Source organism: Gobio gobio (assembly GCF_949357685.1).
Source record: "Gobio gobio genome assembly, chromosome: 16".
In the NCBI taxonomy this organism is placed as follows: Eukaryota; Metazoa; Chordata; class Actinopteri; order Cypriniformes; family Gobionidae; genus Gobio; species Gobio gobio.
In genome coordinates this window covers 40232028-40257671 of record NC_137109.1, presented here as the reverse complement: position 1 = coordinate 40257671, position 25644 = coordinate 40232028, and the positions used below count along the sequence as shown (strand labels likewise).

The 25644-nt window shown below is 41.9% G+C and overlaps 1 protein-coding gene across 2 annotated transcripts in view; it reads left to right on the top strand.

Annotated features, from left to right (window-relative positions):
• fstl5 (follistatin-like 5) overlaps positions 1-25644 on the top strand; it is a 173560-nt gene that overhangs the window by 105863 nt on the left and 42053 nt on the right. For both annotated transcript variants that reach the window (XM_079838564.1, XM_079838563.1), the window contains exons 7-9: positions 4837-5003; positions 11526-11646; positions 21834-21995. In XM_079838564.1, the coding sequence (XP_079694690.1) occupies positions 4837-5003; positions 11526-11646; positions 21834-21995 (450 nt within the window). The remainder of the gene's footprint in view (positions 1-4836; positions 5004-11525; positions 11647-21833; positions 21996-25644) is intronic.

The window sequence follows — 25644 nt, the reverse complement described above, 5'->3', positions numbered from 1 at the left end:
ATAAAGTAGTTATACCAGCTAGCAATACAAAACTAGCACACTACACTGAAGTCCCCTATATGGAATAAATCTGTTAAATAAATTAATAAATGCATTAATTTATTAAAAATTAAAATAGAACAATAAAAGAATAATGTATTTTAATTAATGTATATTAATATAGTTTGTCTCTTTTTTAAATACAGAAATATTGAGAATAAACCAATAACCCCAATAAACCAGAGAAATACTGCTCAGATTAAAGTAGAATATTTTATTTAAAGGGGACCTAGTGTGTAAAATTCACTGTGTTTCATGGTGTTTGAACATAAATGTGTCGGCTGTGCACATTACACAACCACCCTATAATGGTAAAACTCCACTTCTCTTTTTTAATTCCCATAAATCATAAGCAGTGCAAGCCATGCAAAGCCCCCGCCCACTACTGCTTAAGGACTCTGCCCTATTAGCATAGACCCCGCCCTGAGTGAGCTTCACACAGTCCGCCATGTTTATCTCCTCCAGAGCACTCAGAAAACCATATATCAGAAGTTTAGACTGATATGGCTTCAAAATGCATCCAGATAATAAAGTTTCAAGATGATGAAGAACTGCAATGTTGCGTGAGCGTGGCCACGATAAAGATGATAATCAAAACCAAAGAGATGTTTTCGTTTTTGGCAGAGTATCAGAAGCACAAGCTGGAATGCAGGATGTGGAGCAGCAGCTCATTTGCATTTAAAGATACATGCACGAAACAGCATGTTTTTCCTCACACTCAAAAATGGGCATTTACAACATGGTATAATAAATTATCTGGGGGGTATTTGAGCTGAAACTTCACAGCCACATTCTGGTGACACCTGAGGCTTATATTACATATTGTAAAACAACCCATTCTCACCCCCAAGGCGTCAAAATCTGAAGCATCATCAAGTGCCTTCCGCGTCAAAATGAAGACGCTAAAGGTTCCCTCTAGGCGTCACTATATCGACGCACAGGGGTACATCATTGATTTCAGTTGTTTGCCCAATGTGTCACATCAAGACGCAAAGTTATTCTTTGCATTTGGAAAAGCAGACATGATTGTATGAATATTTATAGGCTACTTTTATATTTTGGAGCAACTAACCCAACTCCTACCCTAAACCTACCCACTTCTCATCAATATAAAACACGTAACAGGCAAATAAAAGTACAGTCACAGGTATTTATTGCAAAAACTGACCCAAACAGTATAAAAGTATTAACTCATGTTGTCTTCCAAGTCTTCTGAAGTCATACGATATCTTCATGTAAAGAACAGAGTTGATCTTAATGTTTTAATCGCTGAAATGATGATCCCGCCGCATGCGCTCATTCATTTCTCATTCAAACAATACAATCGGTCACGAGACACACAAAGAGCATTTTACGATCAAAGCTGACATAATGACTCAATTGGTCAAGAGACATACGAGAGCCAATGCAATTTCACTATGAAATCTGACGTAACGCTGATCGCTTTTGGGGATTTTCTTCACAGAAATCAATCGTTTGGCCTCGGAACACTTGGAATATTTGTACTTTTTGAATAAATTGTGCCTGCATTCGTATTTTCCTGTTATATCCAGTGTTTTATATCATATAATACACAAATGGGTAGGTTCAGGGATTGGATGGGATGGGATGGGGTGGGGTTATATGTTCAAACGTGTCTAAATAGCGTAAATAAAAAAATTAAATAAATGTAAATAAAAATATCCTGGCTGATTAAATTGAGAATCACACTCCAACATGTCATAATGGCAAAATCAAAACCCAATATATAATTTCATCATGACGCGTTTGTGTATGACGCCAAGGGTTTCTCATTGAAATCAGTGGAGTACCCCTGCCCTGACGCCTAGTGGTACCTTTAGCGTCTTCATTTTGACGCGGAAGGCACTTGACCATGCTTAAGATTTTGACGCCTTGGGAGTGAGAATGGGTTGTGTTAAAAGGGTCCCCTTTAAAAAGAGACAAAATGACTCACCTTGGTTTATTGTTTCTTTTCGGAATTAAATGAGCTGTTCTCGTGCTACAGAAACATTTATTTAACTTGTTAACTAATTTACCTAGCTAGTAGAGTAGTTTTTCTTTTCTTGGAGACCTAATTTAAAAAATGTTCTGATCTCTCATTTAAAGGCTGGTCGATGTCTGCTTTATGAGCAGGTGGCCTTCATGGTTAACCCAAAAGGTCAGGGTACAGCTCCACTGAAAAGCAAATGAAGAGACTTTACCGTTAATTAGACCGACAGAAGCGTTTGGCACCTGGCTCTATTATTCCTCTCACACTGTAGAAAATCTTCTTCACTGTAGAAAAGAGATCTTTCAACAGCTATCTTATAATGACTGAATGACGCTTTTGAGTCTTGGCTGAGGAGGTAATTAAATTCAGAATAGATGTTAAGTTGCGTAGTTTTTAGTTGAAAAGAAGCCTTCATAATGAACCGCCATGTTTGGTTGGCGTTTCTACTGAGTGGCTCGTAGGAGCAGCTGTTAATTCTCACCGTCATTAAAATCTTAATTTCAAAACTAAGTGAAACTATCAGGAGATGCGTGCTTAAAGCAGCACAAAGCCTATCACGATCATTCTAAAGAGTGTTGTGAAGCTATGAGTCAGATTGTAAAGCTTTCTCAGCTCTTGCCTTGGGCAGTACAGCAACTTCAGTCGTATTAGATGCTCGTCAGATTCTCTAAAGAGTCGGAGCTGATTGATGGGGCTCATAAATAGAATTTGGGGTTAGGGTTTATTTGTTATCCTCGTCCCGCTCCAGGTGTGTGTGTGTGTGTATGTTATAAGAAAGGTGATATTTCAGAACCAGAAAACATAATGGCTCGTTGCTAGTCTCGCGTAGCCAGGCCTTCAGACTGACGGGAGAAGGTCTGGACTCTATCACAGTTTTAAATGGTCAAGGACCGCCCAAGAGGACGTTTGACTGACATGTAACGCAATCACTCACAGTTCGTTTTGTTCCGTGTCATGTTTAGGGTCTTGAAAATGTAACGTCGATGTCTTTGCAATAACAGACCGGCGTGCATCTATAAATTATTCATTCATTAACGTTCTGCAAGTTTATTGCAACAATGGAGCCACGAGGGAGTTTGACACACACACGTCTCGCTGACATCCTGTAGAATTCAACCAATCAGATGATGACTTCGAAACTCCTGAAGTATTTCCAGAAAAGTGTGCCATATGCATCATACGTTCACGTCGTTGACGTCTGAGGCTGAGACTAGATCGTTGCGCACATGATCTGATCAAAAATCTGCCTATGTATGCAGCATTTTAAGGCATTATATGAATGCTTCCTGACATGAAGGCTGTTCTAAAGGTAAATTACAGTAAATCATTTGGCTAATTTCTACTATTATAGTATTTACTAATATTTTATTTATTTTCATTTAATTAAATTTAGTTTATGTTTTAGTAATTTTATCTTCTTGTCATTTTATTAGTTGATTTTTATAATAAATATAGGCCTTTTATTTAAAAAAAAAAAAAGTCAGAATTTCACAATATAAACTTGTGAGAAATAAAGTCAGAATTGTGAGTTTACATCTCACAATTCTTACTTCTTTTCTTAGAATCGTGAGGTATAAACTCACAATTGCTAATTATAAACTCCAATTTTGAGGGAAAAAAATACAGAATTATAGAGCTATAAACCTCACAATTATGACTTTATAACTCGCAATTGCTACTTTATATCATGCAATTCTGAGAAAAAAATGGTCAGAATTGTGGAAAAAATCTGAATCGCAAAATATTAACTTGCAATTGCGCGAAAAGCATCAGAAATGTGATATAAAAAGTCATAATTAGCTTTGTTAATTTTTTTTCATGGCTGAAACAAGCTTCCAATTCGTTTTTCTATCTTTTTCTATCAATTATATCAAAAATGATCTTTAATGGTTTTAGTTTGGATTTAAATTTTAGCTAACAATAACAAAAGTGCACTGTAAAAAATCATAAGCAAACTTGATACCGCCAGAAAAAGCTGACTTTAAGTAGTGGTTTGTAGTAAGTGTAGAATCAAATCAACAACTGTAATATGTATATACTATATTTACGGTATCCTTAAATACATATACTATCTTTTAATAGTAACATAAATCATCATACTAAAAAAAAACATGCAAAAGCCTCATTTGAAAATAAGGTGACCTATTTGCACATTTGTGCAATTAGCCACTACTAGAGATCTTAGCAAAACAGGGCCTTTGAGAATATGTTTGTACAACAACTTTTTTGAGCCTTGAATTAAATTTGGACTGAATACGGGCTGGTAGCTGAAAATGTGAAAAAAAACATGACCTTTGATGTGCTGTGCTATCTTTTCACTCAAAGAATTCACATACAAATAAAGAGATCATACATATTGCTCTCAAGAGGATGTGTGTGTGAGTTAGTGCTGGTTTGGACTTGAACTGTAATACTGCCATCTTTGGTTCTTGGTGAGGTCAAAAACAGCTCTGTATTTATTCTCTTTGCACTTTAAATAATGATGCATATATGTTACAATTGGACCAGCCGACTTATAAAACAAGAAGTGGACATTTAAACCTCTGTTTAGACTACACTTGTCTATAATGCAGTAGGCCAACTGTTTATTGTTTTATAAAAATGTTATATATTTACACCAGTAATGTGGCATCTGAGAAAACCAGTTTGATGTTCTCACTAGAATTTATGGCTAGTCATTAGTCAATGTAGCTGTGTCCAAAAAAAACATGAACCAAATTGAGCTAGAAATATAAGACCTAGAGAACAAATTTACTGGGAAAAGAAATAGCCGATACAAACCACACTTTTCTCCTCTTGTTTCTCAGAGGTCTATCAGCTCAGCCTCCCCGAAGACCAAAAGCTGAGCGTCACCACGGTAACAGTGGGTCAGAGCGCTGTTCTCACATGTGCCATCACTGGAGACCAGCTGCCACCCATCATCTGGAGACGTAACAACCATGCCCTCAACATGTTGGAGCTGGAGGACATTAACGTGAGTGACATGCTCCTTTACTCTAATTTTGTCTCCACCACACTCCACACTCTGCTTTTACTCGTCAAGCGTTTGTGTGCAAGCCATCTAGAATGTGTTGCAAACAGCTACCTTTTTTAAGCTGTTGAAAAGTGAGTGTCAGCACTTTCGAGCCAATAAATTGCATGGCACACAAGTGCAAACATTCAACAGTGACCTTGTTTTGAAATGATATGACATGGTGTGAGTTCATTCGATGTTCAATCTAATCTACTTTGTCTGTTAATGGGCTTTCTGCTCAGTTTAGCGTTTAACGTAATGGAGTTTGGAGTGAAACATTCAACAAAGAGATCAAGGCCAGGTGGGATTTCACAAAAGAAACCCATAAATAACACAATAACATCTCAAATTAAAGTCTCCAAAGTCTCTACGTTTTCAGATGTTCCACAGTTGTGCCACGCTCCAGGTATAATATATATTTATTACAGCAACCTTAACCAACCCAAGCTGATGGAATATGGCCCCATGATACCAAATTGAGTTATGAGTGATGTTTTAAATGTTCACGCTGTAACGCAACATCACTCAATGCGGCTACAACTCAATAGAAAGCACATTAGTGTAAATGAGGAGTGAGAGATAAAATACTCAAGAGAAACTAAATGGGTTTCATAGTCTTTTATGATGCTTGATTGCACCAATATGAAATGAAGTCATTTAAGAGGAAAGAACAGTTAACAAAAGAATTAAACAGATGTACTTAAAGAAATGAAAGGAGCATAGAAAATACAGTATGTCTCTCTCGGGATATGCTGCAGGATAGAAACTGAGTTTGTCTAAATAACTGAGTACAAATTCATTAAACACAGTGTTATGATGTATATATATACACATGTGCAGTCTGCCAGGACTACAGTTTATCCTACCAATATATTTGATACATTTATTTATTTTTTAAATATTATTTGTATTTTATTTTATTATTTTAGATGCAGGATAGTGATTATTTTAGTGCCATATAATGTAGAGGAAAGCTTTTCATACTTGTATGTTACACTGTACTTTTATTTATATTACTGTGTACACTGTAAAAAAAAAAAAAAGTCCATAAAAATAGGGCACAATGTACTGTATAAATATGAAGGAATTCTCTGTATTTTTATTATTTTTTTTTTTTACAGGTGTTTTACCTGTATTTTGAATTACACATTGCATTAGTTTGTGTTTTAAGGGTTAACGGACATTTCCGTAAAATTAGTGGATAATATACTGGCAGAAAATTACTAGTACATTTTCCATTTTTACTTTTTACTGTGTATATTTGCCCAGCTAAAAGCCCGTCGCACTGGGGTATTCATCAGTTGAGTCAACACTAGCCTCTGTGTCATCCTCGATACATTAAAAGTTTATGAGGCCTTTAAATCTCTAGAACCTTCGCCCTGCATCTATTCCACAATATCAGCCAGACGGGACATGCACACTCACACACGATGGTATCTACAGACTCAGATGAAAGCTTGTTAAAATGACTGCAGCTCTACAGACAATCCTTTAGGACAGCAAAGCTGGCTGACCTAAACCAGAACACTCTAGTATGCAGAAAAACATACACATACTGTTGGGCTATCCGAGAGAAATCAATGTCATCATGTCTGCCACAAGCTTCCCACATGAAGCCATGTGGCATGAACTGCCATCAGATAGAACCTCATTAATCCAAATATAGTTGGGGTTATACTGTTAATTTCAGTGTTTTTTTTATTGTTATAAATATTTTATTTTATCTTTATGCATTTCTTTCTTTCTTGTGTCTACTTTTAAGTCTGCCATCAGACAGAACCTCATTAATCCAAGTATGGTTAGAGGTAATATCGTTAAGATCAGTGAATCCCGTCTTCATGTAAGGAACCATCTAGTGCACGTTAATGTGCTAAAATGAGGGTGCTTGCTGAGCGTTGCATCATGGGACACTACTAAGACCACCACATGGCCATTATAAAACCGCTCCCTGAATACATAAAACAAAAGAGGATTTAAAGAGTAGAAACTGTGGGTAAAACTTTATTAAGGATCAGCAAGAACTGTTCGAGCTAACATATGGTCTCACACCATTAAATATAATGGCCTGATATATTTCCCTTTTAACATTAATCAGAAAGGTGAATGATAAAATGAAAGAAATAACTAAACTAGACGTCTAATCATTAGAAAGTGACAACTGTTTCCTATGCAACAGAAATCTGATAACCAGCGGTTAATTATCTTTGCATGTTGACTTTCTCATTTGCACCTAAAATGATTCTTGAAACTGAAATGTTGTTTCAATTGATTTCCTTTCTGCAGATCCCCTCTCAGGTAGGTTCATGTTTTTGGGTTTGCATGCCTGCAAGCTGCTACAGTCTGAAAACCCTAAAGCTAATCAGTTCTAACACCACAATTAACCCTTGGTGACTCACAAATCTGAAGACCGGGTTAAGGTGCCTGCACTATTGAGCTGGTTCAGAGTCAAGGGAAATGAAGGCGCTGATGGTTTGCACTCTTCAATGCCTCTTCAAGACATCCTATTTCTTTGTTCATTTACCATGAGTTTTATGATGCTATATCCTGGCCTTATATTTTGCAGTGGTTTCCTGTATGTCATATCCCTTATATACTTAGTATGCTGTACACCAGGGTCATAACCACCCAATAACAAAACCCCCACCCTCCCTCCCCCCAATATTTGATATTTCTGAACAAATTTACATTTTTAGGCTGGTCCGCCTCAGCGGTCTAACAGCACTTGTCATTGTCAAAATGATGGCCAATCAGATCAAAGAAGGCGGGGCTTAATGTTCGCTGAAGATGAGTGTGAATTCCAACATAACACTTAGTTTTTACAGTGAATGAGTGCGTGTGTGGTAAGATATTAGTTAAACATTTCATATTTTACAACTGTTTTACGATGCATACGTTTAACGACCCACAGTAACATACAGTGATGCAAATTATTCAACTCTTTTAAGATAATTTTGCAATTTTGAATTTAAAATATGCAATCATTTAAATGATGTCATTCATAACTGAATGTGACCAGACAAGAAATGTTTTTTTTTACATTTTTGACATATTAGACATACAAACAAGAGTGGATGTGTGCATATTTGTAAATAAAATATGATTTACTTCACAACTATATATAGGCTACCATTCTTATTAACACTACAAGTTACTAACACAATTTGTATTTATGCATTATTTCGTTTTTTATTAAACTGATTATTAAACTTATATTTATTTATAATTTGTACTTTATAATATAGAAACAGCAACATTTAACTAAATATTTAGCTCTAAAACCATGTAAAATGTCACACAGTGAATCAAATGAATCATCTGAATGAACTGATTCACAAAAATGAATCATCTGAATGAATTCCCATACATGAATCACACTTCCCAACAGAACTTTAGAGAGAGAGGATGAGTTTGTAGAGGGTGTTTGATTATTGACTCAGTTTGTTAGGTTTTAAAGCTGCATGCGCAATATAATGTTACATAAAAACCAGCAATGTACCATTATGCTACATTGGCGCTCATTGGTAAAAGTAGCTAATTATGTAGAAAACTGAGCTATTAAAAAGTGTGATAACAACATCAGTACAGTTTCTGTTAAATTCTCCTCAATACTAGCATACTTATTCATTGTGCATGCATAATGCCCACGTTTTTTTTTTCAATCTTACTGCATAATTCTGGCTTTATCTGGATTCTGCAGCCTAATAAAATCAAAATTAACATATTTAATCAGAACCATCTGAATTGTCCTTGAAGGAATACTTTAGTGTTCCTGTGCATCAGGATGTCAGGAAAGGCCAGTTGACCTTGGCGTTTGAATTCATTAGCTTCATGGGGTTTTGTTTGGACATTGATGCCGTTTCTCTTCAGCCTTTGTTGTCTCTGATGCTGCTTGTTGCTGTTCTCACTGATTCTTCTTTTTTTCAATTCTTATAATTAGACTTTCAAATGACTTGGTGCGATCTGATTTAGTTTCATATTCAGATGCTCCTCTGTTTTGCCTCTTTATAAAGCGCTTTATTACTGTAGCTACTGCTGTTTTCACTCGTTAAGAGCACATTGTGACAAAAGGGCTTGTTTATTTGCACAATCAAGGTCGTGGCCTGTAATGAACAGAACATGTAACACACAGCCAAATGGCATTTTGTGCATTTGTATTTATACAAAATTTATAAAGCCATTCCATAGAAACCATATTGTTACTTTTTGGTGCCACTGGTCCCAAATGTTAGTCTGAGCTCTCACTCTCTCTCTCTCTCTCTCTCTCTCTCTCTCTCTCTCTCTCTCTCTCTCTCTCTCTCTCTCTCTCTCTCTCTCTCTCTCTCTCTCTCTCTCTCTCTCTCTCTCTCTCTCTCTCTCTCTCTCTCTCTCTATATATATATATATATATATATATATATATATATACAGGGCCGTAACCACCATAGACATTGAGGGGGAAAAGTCCCCTACAATAATTAGAAATGGCCAAATTGCAATGTATGTTAGGATGACAAAAAGGTTTCATTTTAATTTAGTCTGGTTTGCCTCAGTGGTCTAACAGCGCTCGTCAATGACAAAATTATTGAGATGGCCAATCAAATCAAAGTAGGCGGGGTTTACGTTCTCTTTTGGCTCGTGCACAGTCTTCACATGCAGACGAGCACGTCAACCGATCGCTTAATACCGTTGCAGATAGAGACTCTATTCTTTCTGGTGAAATCACAAAACAAAATGCACACAAACGTGTCCCTGCTCTTAATATACAATCATTGATGAACATCTTTGATTTTAATGAAGAAGGAGGAAAAATAACTATATGAGGGCGGATTAGAACCCGGAACCTTAGAGACGGTTTACCAAAATTCTACCACCACACCACTAGGGATTTCAATTTTTAAATGCAGATATATGTATTTATTCACTAATGCAAAGAATCTATTGCAATGATCCATCGCTTCTCTATCTGTCACCTTGCTAAACCCGCCAATAGCGCACCAGGTGGATAAGCCAGTCTGTGATTGGTTCCTGCAAAAGTGTAACAGAAGCAGTAGAAATTAATGTACAGGTTTCCAGACTGAGTTGCAGGGCGAAATCAAATCGCCAGCAGATCAGACTGGGTTTACCCAGTCTATATATTTGATGCAAATTAATGCAAATATTGTTTGCAAATAGTCCCAAAAGGATTATTTCCCAACTAGAATTAGACCTAGATTAAAAAAAAACGTTGATTTTTTTTTGGGGGGGGGGGGTGAAAAAGGAAATAAATGAATGAAATAAATATATAATGAAGGAGAAGTATCCGGCCCCCAGGTTTTCCACAACATCAAATCTGCCCCCCTTTAAAAAAAAAAAAATTAGACAACCCTGTTCTATTAGAACATTAAATGTCTATTAATGCTATTGTCTAACATAATAATGTAATGTGTATTTCAATTGAATCTGTTTATCATGTAATTATTTCATCAGTTGGCAGCCCTAAATTTGCTAATTTTTGAGTGCATTTTTTGTATGTAATTATTTTATTGGTTGGCAGACATTTTTAGTGCATTTTACAGTAGCTGCATGTTCTCTTCCTTCTGCATAAATACTCTGTGAGCCAATTTCTCTCTGGCTCTCATTTTTAAAGAGAGAGTTCACCCAAAAACAAAAATTGTATAATTTACTCACTCGCACATAATTTAAAACCTTTATATTTTCTTTCATCTTGCAGAATGCAAAAGAAGATACTTAAAATATATGTATCCATGCAATGAAAGTCAATGAGGTCAGATTTTATTTTGGACCCCATTGACTTTTATTTTTCGTATGGAAGCTTGTTTCCGCCACAGAATAAAAAATAAAAAAGGTAATTGCGACTTTTTATTGCGTGATACAAAATCGTTGACTTACAATTCTGAGAAAAAAAAGTTACAATTGTGAGATAAAAAATTGCATTCTGTGGCAGAAACAAGCTTCCATATGTTTGGACAAAAACAGTTGAAACGTTAGAAAAAAATCATCCTTTTCTACAAAAGAAAAAAAAATGAGAACATAAGGAGGTTGAGTAAATGATGACAACATTCAGATTTTTGGATGAACTGTCCCTTTAAGTTTGTTGTTTTTCTCAGAAGCAGTGTGTGGAGAGTAAATGGTGTGTGTAGAGCTTTAATGACGGCCTGCAGCAGAACTGATGCAAATGTCCGCTGCAATCTGCTCCTATTGATTACCCTGTTTTTTAACTGTCCTCGTTCTCCTTTTCTTTCTCTCTCTCTCAGTCCCTCTGCATTTCCTTTTCAGTATATCACAGTTTCTGTAAGCTGTTCTCGTTTCTCTCTGCAGTCCAGTTGTATCTGGATGTTTGATTGCACTCCCACTTTTTTATTCGCAGATTTATGCATTCAAGCTAATGTTAATTATAGGAGTTCATGCTGACATTTCGAGCTCTGGGCTGTTGTTTGCACTTGTGTTTGGTAATCTCTCACTCTTTAAGGTCATGGTGATGGTACATTTGTGTATTTTTAACAGGATTTCGGAGATGATGGATCACTGTACATTACCAAGGTGACCACTACACATATGGGCAACTACACCTGCCATGCAGACGGCTACGAGCAGCTTTTCCAAACACACACCCTGCAGGTTAATGGTATGTAATTTACAAGCATATTCTCTAGCAAATTGACCAATCAGAATCACGAATTCGAGAACCAAAACAATGAGCTTATGCTGTGGTCACACTATGTCGTTACCGTAATTACGTGATGGCAACCCGTAACGTTCACGTCCTCAGATTCGGATTTATGCTTTTCTTTGTCAACGGCGAAATGAATGTGCAGTGTAAGTTTAAGTTCATTATTATTATAATATTATGTGCTTTGAGACTTGAGGTAATTTAACGCCGTCTCTCGTCTAGTGATGCTTTGCGGACTCTGATGTGCTCGTTCATGTGTTTTGAAGGAGGGGTGACTTTGGAGAGTGTGGGATCTCATGCTTTCAAAGCTAGATGATATTGTTAGCCTTCCCGAAAGTTGCCTACCCTACTAATAATAGCTGAAATATGTTATCCACAAGTATCTAAAAGTAGTAGCTGCAATATATGAAGGTCACACCAAGGACGATAACTATGGCGATAACAATAAAAATATAGTTATAAAAATTGTTCTAAATATAAAAGAATATCTGAGTCCACACCAGAGAAACGGTATAGTTGGAATCACTTTCAGAACTTTCTTTTTCAGCTGATGAACGAAAAAAAAAAAACAATGACAGCCAATCAGAATCCATCCTCGAGCATATAAAGCGGCAGATGACAAAAAACTTCAGCACATGCTTATAATGAACAAAATATTATCGTCCACTGTTGAGGAAGCTAATATCGTTATTGTTATAGTTTTCTTTACAGTGATCATATCACACATGAGTGTGAACAGGCATACATATCCTTATTTTTTATTTAAAAAAAACTTAGCAATGAATATTAAATTAAATGATTTTTTCTTAAATGCTGAAACACTTATTTTATATTTATAAAATAGTACTTTTATTAATAATAAAATATATTGTGTTACATTTTAGCTATTACTTTTCACTTATAGTAATTATTACAGCATGCAATGCAGATTTATTTAAAAATATTATTTTATATCTACTTATATTAATTTGAGTTTGTAATGCGTATTTATGCGTAATAAAATAATAAATAATTATTATTAAATAATAGTGTTGTTAACCGGGTTTATGCTTCATAGAGAGATTAAAAAGAAGGGGACATTTTAAAACTAAAAGTGCATTCTTCCATGTTTTTTATGATGGGCAAAAGTATACTTTTGCATCTTTCTTGTTCTCCGCGGCTGAAATGTACGTTTTTCACCATTCCTTGATCTCCTGCTACTTTTTCCCTTGCTATGTCTCATTGACGCATGAAACGCATAGCAATCAAATGTCCCTAAATGATAACATCACAATGTAATTGAATGAAAAACAATTGAACTTGCCTCCAGAGTTGTTGCCTAGCAATTAATCATGGTCAGAGCTGAGGAAATGAGAAATTAATTAGGGGATGTGACACATGTTCCTTTTTGTGTTTTGAGCCACAAGGGCACTAGTGCTCCCCTTTACCTAATTATGCTTCTTGATGACCAAGAGCAATGGAATATTGCTTGGTCTTTTTTTTCTCAGTCCACAGTCAGTTTGCTGATGTTTTTACCATTATTGCATCTGTGTAGTTTAATTCAAGCTAAAGCATTTACATTTCTCTACGGCAGACAACAAATTATGAGTAATTAATTTCCTGCGCGGCACACATAAACAACGGCTAACCTTCTGGCTTTAAATTGTTGTCCTTAGCACCTTCTTCATTAGAATAATGACAATAATAAAAACGTTGTTGCTTTATTTTAAGGCAGGGTTTCGCTTGATGGTTAACCAAGGTTAATAAAAGTGGCAAAAAAAGAAAAACATTTATAACCATCTCTGTGATGCATGTATACATTGTGTGAGTGGGTGTCATTTTTCGTTATTTGTTTAAGAGCAGTGTTAGCTGGGAAAATGAAAGGGGTCGGACAGGTTCACAGAGACCTGCTGAGTCTCAGTGATGGGGAAATGGAGAGGAAACTCTAATCGAGGACACTGAAAGCTCATCAGCACATACGAAAAGCACTAGAAAAACACACAATTCTCTGTGCCGCATGTAATGGACACGTCCGCACACCAAGAGAGACAAAGACAAACATAGACTAATAAATCTGACTCTCAATTTCACGGAGGAACAAATACACACCGAGAATTTATCCGGTCCAGTGATGGCGGACTCACACGCTGCCGAGCCAAAACACTTGCTTATTCTCACAGAAAATCAACACTGAGGAAAACAAAGAAAAGGAGGGCAGAGGAATAAAAAGAGGGAGATTGGAGGAGACGAGGGGCCATGAGAATTTTGTGATAGAGCTGTCAGCTTTGATGTGTTTCACACAGGGGACAATCTCAAGTCGATCCCCAGGTAATAAAATACCAGTACACTCAAACACAGATACAGGTGCTGCACACACACACACACACACACACATAGACACAAAGAAAAGTCATTTTGTAGGGACTTTATATCATTTCTAGGTTAAGCTTAGTAAAGGAATAAGAACGAGAGAGTACTGGTTCTAGCTCATTTCACCAAAATTTCTTTTTTTCTAATGTAATTCTCCAGCTATAATAATAATGATAAAAAGATAATCTCATTATTTAGTACAGTCATGTTTGTTTGTTTTTTCAAACTTTTATGCTGTTGTTTTTCCCCGAAATGAGCTTATCCTAGGCATTTTTCCCATGTAATGAAAAATTAAATATAATTTTCGCACTTGCTTAATGACCAATTAGAATCTAGTTCCCTTTCGTTCAGTCACTACGACGTAACGTTAGTGACTAACGAATGGGGGTTTCGCTTAGAAGCCTATCATCTTCGAGCTTAGAGAAAACGCCCAATGGTGTGCCAATGCCATGGGGCATGCGGAATTTGCATACGTAACTCCGCCTCACCGCGTGAGTATATAAGGAAGTACGTGGCAATATCGCATTATGTTTCTGCTTTCGGAGCCAAGAGGACCTCTTCACTCCTACAGCCTTCTGAGACTTGTCAGCTCCTTCGAGACGAGCAGCTTTCCAGTCGGTGTTGGTGTGACGGCGCGTTCCAGTGATCGCATACTTCCTGCCTGCTGATCTGCGCAGTGGTCTGTCTGACAGCTGGTGTGTGTTTCCCTGGGCGCTTCGGCATCGACTGCAAAGTTTCCTCTCACAAAAGAGCTTGCATTTGACACGTCCTTTTCAGGATGTTTCGTCCGTGCACTTCTGGGTGCGGTAGATCTCTTCTATCTTTCGACGGGCACGAGCGCTGCGTGACGTGTTTGGGCTTTCAGCACGCTCAGGCAGCGCTCGTGGATGACTCATGTTCTCTCTGCGGGAACCTGGCCATCTCGGTGCTACGATCAAGACTCCGTGAATTCCGTGCTGATGCCGGAATGAGAGTCCCCTCTGCCACCCCCCAATCTGCGGTCTCCCCTGGAGGCGGCACTTTGGCTGGTGGCCAGGGTTCTCTGAGGGTGACGGTGTGGAACAAAGCTCCGACGCTAGTTCCTCGGCCCACACCCCCCTCTCATGCACCTGACCCGGCCCGTGCTCAAGCGTCTACATCGGGGCCGGCTCCTGCTGTCCCGACTGTGGCGTTTGGCACGGCGGAGGACGAAGAGATGTCTATCGCCGCATCACAAGGTGGGCTGGAGTCATCTGAGGATGATGATTCGGCTGTGCTGCCACCCTCGGATGCGCCAGCATTGCCCGAGTCGGACCCAGAATTGACAGCCATGCTGTCTCGGGCCGCCGCAGCGCTTGGGTTGGAGTGGAACCCTCCGCCTCAGCCTGAGCGTTCGCGGTTGGACGATTGGTTTTTGGGGGGCGGCGACACCCGTCCGACCGCTCCTCCAAATCCTTTCTTCCCCGAGGTGCATGAAGAGATCACGCGTTCCTGGAAGTCCCCGTTGTCTTCCCGCGAACGTTTGGCGAACTCTTCCGCCTTCACCTCCCTCGATGGAGCCGCGGCTCATGGGTACACTGGGGTCCCCCCAGTCGAACGTTCTGTTGCGATGCAACTGTGTCCTCAGAGCGCTTCGTCCTGGCGTGGTGACCCAAAGCACCCCTCCAAAGCCTGTAGGTTTTCGTCATCCCTGGTGGCGAAGTCCTATAGAGCTGTGGGGCAGGCCGCTGCTTCTTTGCATACCATGGCAACTCTTCAGGCTTACCAAGCCAAGTTGCTGTGTGATATGCACGAGGGGGGGGCTGACCCAGGACTCAGCAATGAGTTGCGTGCCGCCACCGACCTCGCTCTCCGGGCGACGAAGGTGACCGCACGCTCCCTGGGTCAGGTGATGTCCACAAATGTGGTCCAGGAGCGACACCTATGGCTCACCCTGGCCGATATGCGTGACGCTGAGCGAACCCGTTTCCTCAACGCCCCCATATCCCAGGATGGGCTATTCGGCGGAGCGGTCGAGAGCTTCGCCCAACAGTTCTCGGCCGCTCAGAAGCAGACTGAGGCTATAAAATACATACTGCCCCGGCGGTCAGCTGCTGCCTCCACCCCACCGCCCGCGCAGTTGCCTCAGCCTGCTCGCCGCCGAGGGCGCCCTCCTGCGGCTCCCTCTACCTCTGTGCCACCCAAGCAGCAGCCTCCACCCGGGCCGCGCAGAGGCAGCCGCAGGAAGGCGTCCCAGTCCGCTCCAGCCCCGCAGCCCGCGAAAAAATGCCAGGCTAAGCGGCGCTCCTGATGCGGACGGCTCAGGGATGGGCAGTTCTTTCCAGGAGACGGCAGCAGGGCCGCTCCTTCCCCCGGAAAATCTTTTGTTCAGCTGCTGGCCCCCGGGTCAGCAGCACCCAAATGTGGTTAAAGAAAGAACTGACAACCCCATCCCTGAGCCCCCAGAGATCGGTGACGGCAGTGCGCGCCACCCTCGGGTCTCGCCACTCTCGTCCCTCTCTGTCGCCAGCCCCCTGGCAGAGCAGACCCCAGTGGAACGTGCGTCCTTCCCTGGTCTCCTCTGTCAGGGCGCAGCCGTTAACCGTGCCCCAACCCCGGGACGCCCAACAGCCTCCCCTGTCCGGGCCGGTAACGCTGCCTCGCTGCCCCACCCTGGGTACGTCTGCCGTCCGTATGACCCCGTTGGTGCAGTCTCTGGAAGCGTGGCTTCAGCTTCCGGGGCTGTCCCGCTGGGTTGCGCGGACCGTCAGGCTCGGCTACGCGATTCAGTTCGCGCAGGCTCCTCCCCGTTACAGGGGAGTCCGCTATACCGTGACCGGGGCCCATGCCCCCGTCATGTGTGCGGAGATTGCCACTCTACTGGCGAAGGGTGCGATCGAGCCTGTCCCTCCGGCCGAAATGAAGTCGGGGTTCTACAGCCCCTACTTCATTGTACCCAAGAAAACCGGTGGGTTACGACCAATCCTGGACCTTCGCATCTTGAACCGATCCCTTCACCGGCTTCCGTTCAAGATGTTGACTGCGAAACGCCTTTTCGAATGCGTTCGTCCTCTCGATTGGTTTGTAGCGATCGACCTGAAGGACGCCTACTTCCATGTCTCCATCCTTCCTCGACACAGACCGTTCCTACGGTTTGCTTTCGAGGGGCGGGCATATCAGTACGCGGTTCTCCCATTCGGGCTATCTCTTTCCCCTCGCGTCTTCACGAAGATTGCAGAGGCAGCCCTTGCGCCCCTTCGGCAGCACGGGGTCCGCATCCTGAACTACCTCGACGACTGGCTCATACTGGGCCACTCTCGAGAGCAGGTGTGCGGACACAGAGATCTGGTTCTCCACCACTTAGCCCGTCTGGGCCTTCGGGTCAACTGGGAAAAGAGCAAACTTTGCCCCTTGCAGAGGATCTCTTTTCTCGGTATGGAGATCGACTCGGTCGCCATGTGCGCGCAGCTTACGAGCGAGCGCGCGCAGTCTCTGCTGACTTGCCTCTGTCAAATCGAGAGCAAGAGTGCGGTTCCACTGAAACTATTTCAGAGGCTCCTAGGGCATATGGCATCTGCAGACGCGGTAACGCCGCTCGGATTGCTTCATATGAGACCGCTTCAGCACTGGCTTCGCGATCGAGTCCCGAGATGGGCATGGCAGTCTGGCACGCTCCGGGTCCAAGTGACTCGGGCCTGCTTACAGACGCTCACCCCGTGGTCAAACCTCAGTTTTCTACGGGCCGGTGTGCCCTTAGAACGAGTTTCCAGGCATGTTGTCGTATCGACGGATGCCTCTGCCACGGGCTGGGGTGCCATGTGCAATGGACAAGCAGCCGCAGGCTCCTGGACAGGACCCCAGCGCCTCCTGCATGTCAATTGCCTCGAGTTGCTGGCAGTACGGTTCGCCCTGCACCGCTTCCGAGTGCTGCTGAAGGGCCAACATGTGCTTGTCCGGTCAGACAACACGGCCGTAGTAGCGTACATCAACCACCAGGGCGGTCTACGCTCCCGCCGTATGTCTCAACTCGCCCGCCATCTCATCCTATGGAGTCAGAAGCGCCTGAGGTCCCTTCGTGCTGTCCATATTCCGGGAGTCCTGAACCATGCAGCCGACGAGCTCTCGCGGTTTCAGCCTCTCCCGGGAGAATGGAGACTCCATCCCCAGATGGTTCAGCTGATTTGGGAACAGTTCGGCGACGCACAAGTAGATCTGTTTGCCTCCCACGACTCTTCCCACTGCAGCCTGTACTATTCCCTGACCGAGGGCACGCTCGGCACGGATGCACTGGCGCACAGCTGGCCGCGGGGCCTACGCAAATATGCGTTCCCCCCAGTGAGCCTACTCGCACAGCTCCTGTGCAAGATCAGGGAGGACAAGGAGCAGGTCCTTTTGGTCGCCCCGTACTGGCACGGCCGGACCTGGTTCCCCGAACTCATACTCCTTGCGACAGCCCCTCCCTGGCCTATTCCTCTGAGACCGGACCTCCTTACTCAGAGACGGGGCACCCTATGGCACCCGCGTCCCAACCTCTGGAGCCTCCACGTGTGGCTCCTAGACGGGACGCGGCAGGTTTGAGTGGCCTGCCACCTACGGTGGTCGCCACCATCACTTCCGCTAGGGCAGAGTCCACTCGGCATGCCTATGCGTTGAAGTGGAACCTCTTCGTCACCTGGTGCTCTTCCCGCCAAGAAGACCCCTGGAAATGCCCGATCGGGTCCGTGCTTGAGTTTCTCCAAGAGGGGCTGGAGCGAAGGCTGTCTCCCTCCACCCTCAAAGTATATGTGGCCGCAATATCTGCCCACCACAATCTCTTGGAGAACAAGAAGGTAAGTCAGCACGACCTGGTCATCAGGTTCCTGAGGGGAGCGAGGAGACTGAACAATAATAATAATAATAATACATTTTATTTCTACAAATCTCAAAGTGCTACAGTTAAGATCATTTAAGAAGGATAAAATACTAATTGATTGAATGGTTAAAAGTCATAAGTTCTCCTAAAAAGAAATGTTTTTAGTCCTTTTTTAAAAGTCTCAGTAGTTTGAGGTGCCCTCAGATGGTCGGGGAGGTACCCTCTTGGGACCTCGCAGTAGTGTTAAGTGCTCTGCAGAGACCTCCCTTTGAGCCTTTGCGGTCGGTTGATATTAAGTTCCTGTCTATGAAGACGGCTCTGCTGACCGCATTGGCCTCAGTTAAGAGGGTCGGGGACCTGCAGGCATTTTCGGTTGACGAAGCGTGCCTGGAGTTCGGGCCGGCTAACTCTCACGTGATCCTGAGGCCCCGGCCTGGATATGTGCCCAAGGTTCCCACCACTCCGTTTAAGGACCAGGTGGTGAACCTGCAAGCGCTGCCTTTGGAGGAGGCAGACCCAGCCTTGGCACTGCTCTGTCCAGTACGCGCCCTCCGCGCCTACGTAGACATGACGCAGTGTTTCAGGACCTCAGACCAGCTCTTTGTCTGTTATGGTGGAAAGCGGAAGGGAAGTGCTCTCTCAAAGCAAAGGCTGTCTCACTGGATAGTGGACACCATTGTTTTGGCTTACCAGCAGCAAGGTCTACCATGTCCCCTTGGTGTGAGGGCACACTCCACTAGGAGTGTGGCCTCCTCTTGGGCTTTAGCGCATGGCGCCTCGCTAGCAGACATCTGCAGAGCTGGAGGCTGGGCGACACCTAACACATTCGCCAGATTCTACAGTCTCCGAGTGGAGCCAGTGTCCGACTATGTACTCGCCCCCCCCCGAGGGGCCGGTAATGGACCAGGCTCAGGTGTCTTCACTTGCTCGCCATTCCACTCCACGGACTGGATACGTGCGATTTTTCCTCAGGTGAGCTCCCCGAGAGCCCTGAGCTCCTCCAGCACTGTCGACGCCGACATCAGTTCAGTCTGCCCTTTCGAGCCCAGACCCTCATGTCCGGCCAGGTGCCCCATGTGCATGGTTCCCCTCCGGCGACCCCCACATGTGTATTTCGCCGTAAGTCTCCGCAGTGAGCGGGTTTCTTCCCTTGGCGTGTCCCCGCCACCCCTAGGGTTAAAAATCCACCTTCGGCTGGTACCCTAGAGATTTTCCATATGCAGCCCTTAGCGGGTCATATGTGTCTCTTAAGTCCTCCCCACGGGTAGGCATCTTGGCATTCCCTCACTGGGATATGCTTCCCAGTGTACCTTGGTATTCCTGTGTTAAGTGGGAGTCCTTCGTCCGTATTAGTCTTACGACAGGGTACTCACACTTACGCAGGGCGCTGGAAGACAGCTGAGTGGCGGGATTATATTGGGACCCCCATTCGTTAGTCACTAACGTTACGTCGTAGTGACTGAACGAAAGGGAACGTCTCGGTTACGGATGTAACCCTCGTTCCCTGAGGAGGGAACGGAGACGTAACGTCCCATTGCCACTTCAGCTGTGCTACCTGGAACGCAGGAGTTCAGTCTTGGCTCCTCAAGCAGATAACATAATGCGATATTGCCACGTACTTCCTTATATACTCACGCGGTGAGGCGGAGTTACGTATGCAAATTCCGCATGCCCCATGGCATTGGCACGCCATTGGGCGTTTTCTCTAAGCTCGAAGATGATAGGCTTCTAAGCGAAACCCCCATTCGTTAGTCACTCACGTTACGTCTCCGTTCCCTCCTCAGGGAACGAGGGTTATATCCGTAACCGAGACGTTTTCAATGACTGTTGAATTCTTTTGTTTGTTTTTTTTTGTTTTGTTTTTTTAATTCTGTTTTTTGAAGATTGTCCTGGCTATTTATATAATATTTTTTCCATACATCAAAAGTGAAAGGAAACCAGATCTGTCAATCTGTAAAAATGGCATAGACACAGAGTTTTGGTGGGAGATATTTGAAGAATAACGACTTCTTAATAATTAATTTTTGGTTTGTTCCTCACACAAATCTATTTTAATGGCTTCAGAAACACTTTTAGTCATTCCGACCACTTTTTTTATGGAAAAGCAGCACTTTTCTTATAATATTAATATTTAAACGGTGAAATATTGATTTCTAAAAGTGTGCTTTTAAAATGATATTAGAGATTTCTCTTTTTCTTTCTCAAACTCAGTATTACACTGTAAGATATGCTGATATGCTTTCCTATACATTTCCTTCATGCATGGCGTTGTTTTCACACGGTTTACTGTTTATCATAATCTGCTCATTACCAATGAGCTGATCTTGGAACACCACAAGGGCCTGAGCTTGCGATTTTTACACTAAATGATTTCTGCTTTTCAATCGGGAGTTGAACTCCACAGTCCCAGGGAGCTTAAGGCTCAGATTCCACTCCCTGTGCCTTGAAGCAAAGCATTTCATTAAATCAACCCCCTTGCGTGCTAGAAAATTGTGCCCCCGCCACCGCTGTCCAAACATTTCCTCTCATTTCTCCCTTTTCCTCTCATATAGAGTTCTAAATAAAGTAAACGGGTTAAATAAAGGATTTTTACTGTTTTTATAATTATTGTTCTTGGCTTGCATTTGCATTGATATCTTTTTATTTAATAATCAATGACAGATTGGCGGTCGTCTCGAGCTCATTTGAGATTCTGTGATGATTTTGTAGAATATACAGGATATTTAAAAGTCAGAAAGGCAAAACAAATACTTTCTTGTAGAATAATAAACATCTTTTTCCTCATTCTGACCATCCAGGGCTGCATTTCCCTAAAGCATCATAAACCTAAGTAGATCATAAAACCATTGCCACCAATGGCCTCTACGATCCACTTGACTCGCAATGCATTTGGGAGGTGCAGCCCAGGATGTTGTTTTTGTTCATTCATTATCTTTGCTTACACTTCGTCCTTTCCTCTGTTTTTTTCTTTTCTTTTTCATAGTGCCCCCTGTTATCCGGGTGTACCCAGAGAGCCAGGCACGCGAGCCAGGGGTCACAGCCAGTCTGCGGTGCTACGCTGAGGGCATCCCTGACCCACAACTCTCATGGCTGAAGAACGGCATGGACATCACCACAAAACTCTCCAAACAACTCACGCTTCAGGGTACAAACAAATAACCATTGGACATTTCAGATTCGTTTTATGATTTATGATTGTAATGATGCAAATGGCACAGAAATTAAACACTTAGTACAAATGTGAACCGTGAAGAATTACACCATTATAATTCTGGTTCCTTTCATTTAAAGAATCTTTTAGTGCCATTAACCCTTTGACTAGTGTGATCACACCTGTGTGATATTAATGTGCTTTCATGCTTTGGCTGGCGCTGAGCCAGAGACGGACGCACTCAGTGCTTGGCATAATATCACAACTAATCAGTGTTTTCACCCACATAATGTTTATTTTAGGTTTCAAAACATTTAAATACAATAATTTTATCATTTATAGTTTTTAAAATACACACTGATGTCTGTGGAAGCGGCAATAATAATCCTATTATAATTTGATGACATGCTTTATTCATATCAGATACACATTGTATAGGTAACTATGTATTTTACTCTATTCTTCTCCCAGTTCACCAGCCACTTACTTTCATGTATTTCGGGAGAAGTGGGTGAATTTATGTGATGTAAATCAGACCGGGTTTCCCAATAACGATGTATCTTAGCTCTAAAGAGCGTGTTCTACGAGCGAAGTTACAATCACTCACAGCAATTCCACATGCGTTTCCCAAAAATGTACTTAACATTAACGCGCGAGAATGCGCTCTAAGTTTTAAAAATCCAGTGATCATAAAGTCAGTTTCCACAAAAATATTAAGCAGCAGAACTGTTATTTTTTTTTATCAACATTGATAATAATGAGAATATTAAAATAAAAAAAATAATTAAAAAAAGTGTACAATAAAGTACAATCAAAACCTTATAGTATTATCACAATGCACTTGAATAAAGTTAAAGGTGTAATCTGCCGGTTGTCCTGTAGGTGACCTCATAACTCTGTCTTCTTACGATACACTTAGAGCTTTACGATTACTCCAGAGCACTCGTAGATCTACGATCATTTTCAAGTGCTACTTAAGTTACGATGCTTTTGGCAAACATACCTTAATATTAAGATCATTCGTACGATCGTTTTTACGATCAATTTAGGCTTACGATGCTTTTGGGAAACGCAGCCCTGATCTCTGAACTGTGGCGTAAATAACATGGCGGTGCCCATTGTGCACTATAGATCAAATAACATGATCATTATAAGGGTTTTTTAAAGCCAAAACTCATTCACTTACATATTTAAGAATCGGAATATCAGATAGTTCATGGAATAGTCAACAAGCTTGTGAATATTTTAACGAAATAAAAGCAATACATCTGTCATACAGCACCATTGTAGCTGCGGTGTGTCACTTGACAAGCATGACGCGTCGCCATGGAAATATTAAGGTGATGCGTTCTAAAATAACACCTTTAAAAAAAACTCACACTGGGGGGGATCAGCTAGAATATTTTAAACTTACGTGTAAAAGGGTTAATGGTTAATATTTGTGGGGAAATGCAATTCCACTGCCAAATGATGAGATAATAATCTCACAACAGTCATTAGCCTCTTTTCCACCATTGCCAAACCATTCTTGTTGGTTAACCCTTCCATTCCGTGCCAATCTGGCCTAGCCGGTACGGATATAGTTCTGCTGAAACTCCGCTGAAAACGGAGCCCTTTGGAATGTAATACAAATGGCAAGAGTTTACAGATGATATGAGATGTATGTAGCGACCGTGTTGTGGAAGATGATCAGATTTACTTCGCTTAAATTGTGCGCTTTGCCAGCTACAGAGAAACTGTTTGCCAGGCAACAGACAAGTGACCAATCTTGAGTTGTGACGTCACTTTACGCATTCTACCTGCATGGTTAGGCAACCGCACTGAGAATTCTGGACAGAGAACGGTTTGCAATTGTGCTGTGCCAAACCAACCTCAAATGGAAATATAACTGGAACACTGTTCCTTGACATTCTAAGAACTGTTCAGCATGACGGCAAGCGACTGTTTATTCCATAATCAGACTAAATGTTACTGAATCTACAAAGTCAAACAGATCAATGTGGTGCTGAGTTGCAACCCGTTCTCACTCCCAAGGCGTCAAAGTCCGAAGCATGGTCAAGTGCTTTCCGCGTCACAATAAAAATGCTAAAGGTACCCCTAGGCGTCACTATATCGACACGCTGAGTGCTCCATTCATTTCAATAAGAAACCTTTGGTGTCATACTCAGACACGTTGGGCATGGGAACGTTATCGTCATGATGATATATCGGGTTATGATTTTGCCATTATGACATGTTGGAGTGTGATTCTCAGTTTAATCAGCCAGCATAATTTTATTTACGCTATCTAGACACGTTTGAACATGTAACCCAACCCCATTCCATCCCTAAACCTACCCATTTGTGTGGTATAAAACACAGGATATAACAGGCAGATACGACTGCATGCACAATTTATTCAAAAAGTACAAATATTCCAAGTGTTCTGAGGCCAAACGATTGATTTGTGTGAAGGAAATCCCCAAAAGCGATCAGCGTCTCCATCCGCAGAAGATCACGAACACATTCAAATTTCAAATATTGCCGCCCATTACGTCAGTTTTCATAGTGAAATTGCATTGGCTCTCGTATGTCTCGTGACCAATTGCGTCATTACGTCAGCTTTGATTGTAAAATGTCATTGGCTCTCGTGTGTCGTTGTGAACGAATGCGTCATTTGTATTATTTGAATGAGATATGAATGAGCGCGTCAATGGAGCGGCGGAATCATCATCTCAGCGATAAAAACATTAAGATCAACTCTGTTCTTTACATGAAGACATCGGGTGACTTCAGAAGACTTGGAATGCAACATGAGTTAATACTTTTATACTGTTTTTGGTCAGTTTTTGCAATAAATACCTGTGACTGTACTTGTATTTGCCTGTTATGTGTTTTATATTGTTTAGGAGTGGGTAGGTTTAGGGTAGGAGTTGGGTTAGCTGCTCCAAATATGAATAAAATATTAATAAAATAATGTCTGCTTTTACAAATGCAAAGAATAACATGCGTCTTGATCTGATGCATTGGGTAAACAACTCAAATGAATGGAGCACCCAGCACGTCGATATAGAGACGCCTAGGGGTGCCTTTAGCGTCTTCGTTGTGACACGGAAGGCACTTGACCATGCTTCGGATTTTGACGCCTTGGGAGTGAGAATGGGTTGCGAATAAGGAAGTATTTTAGTATAGTATTTTTACTGCATCGGAAGAATGCATGTGTGAGAGCCGTTAACAGAATTTGTTTTAATAAATGTAAATAGTTCTGAAATTCCCAAACCTAATGGCAGTACAGTCCTCTGTTCTCAACAAAAGCCTTTACACTAGCTGATTTGACATTGAAAAAATGTTCCCATATCTTTACACAAGCAGACGTTGATCTTGTCATTCTGAAGAAGCTTTATATAGCCGTGATGCCTGCTGGTTGCGCTGTAGCAGTGATTGACGTGTTTGTCATAATCTAGATCTTTACCCAATCCCACAATCCCCCCTGTGGGGCCTCTCATCAACAAACATTCCTCCAAAGTCAGCTGTTCAGACTAAAGCTAACATGACAAGTTGAGAACTCTATAAATGTTTCAGCTGTTATCAAACACATTTTCATGATCTCATTAGAGAAACTTACATAAATGGAGCCGTGACTTAGAGGAGGTGATGGAGGAAA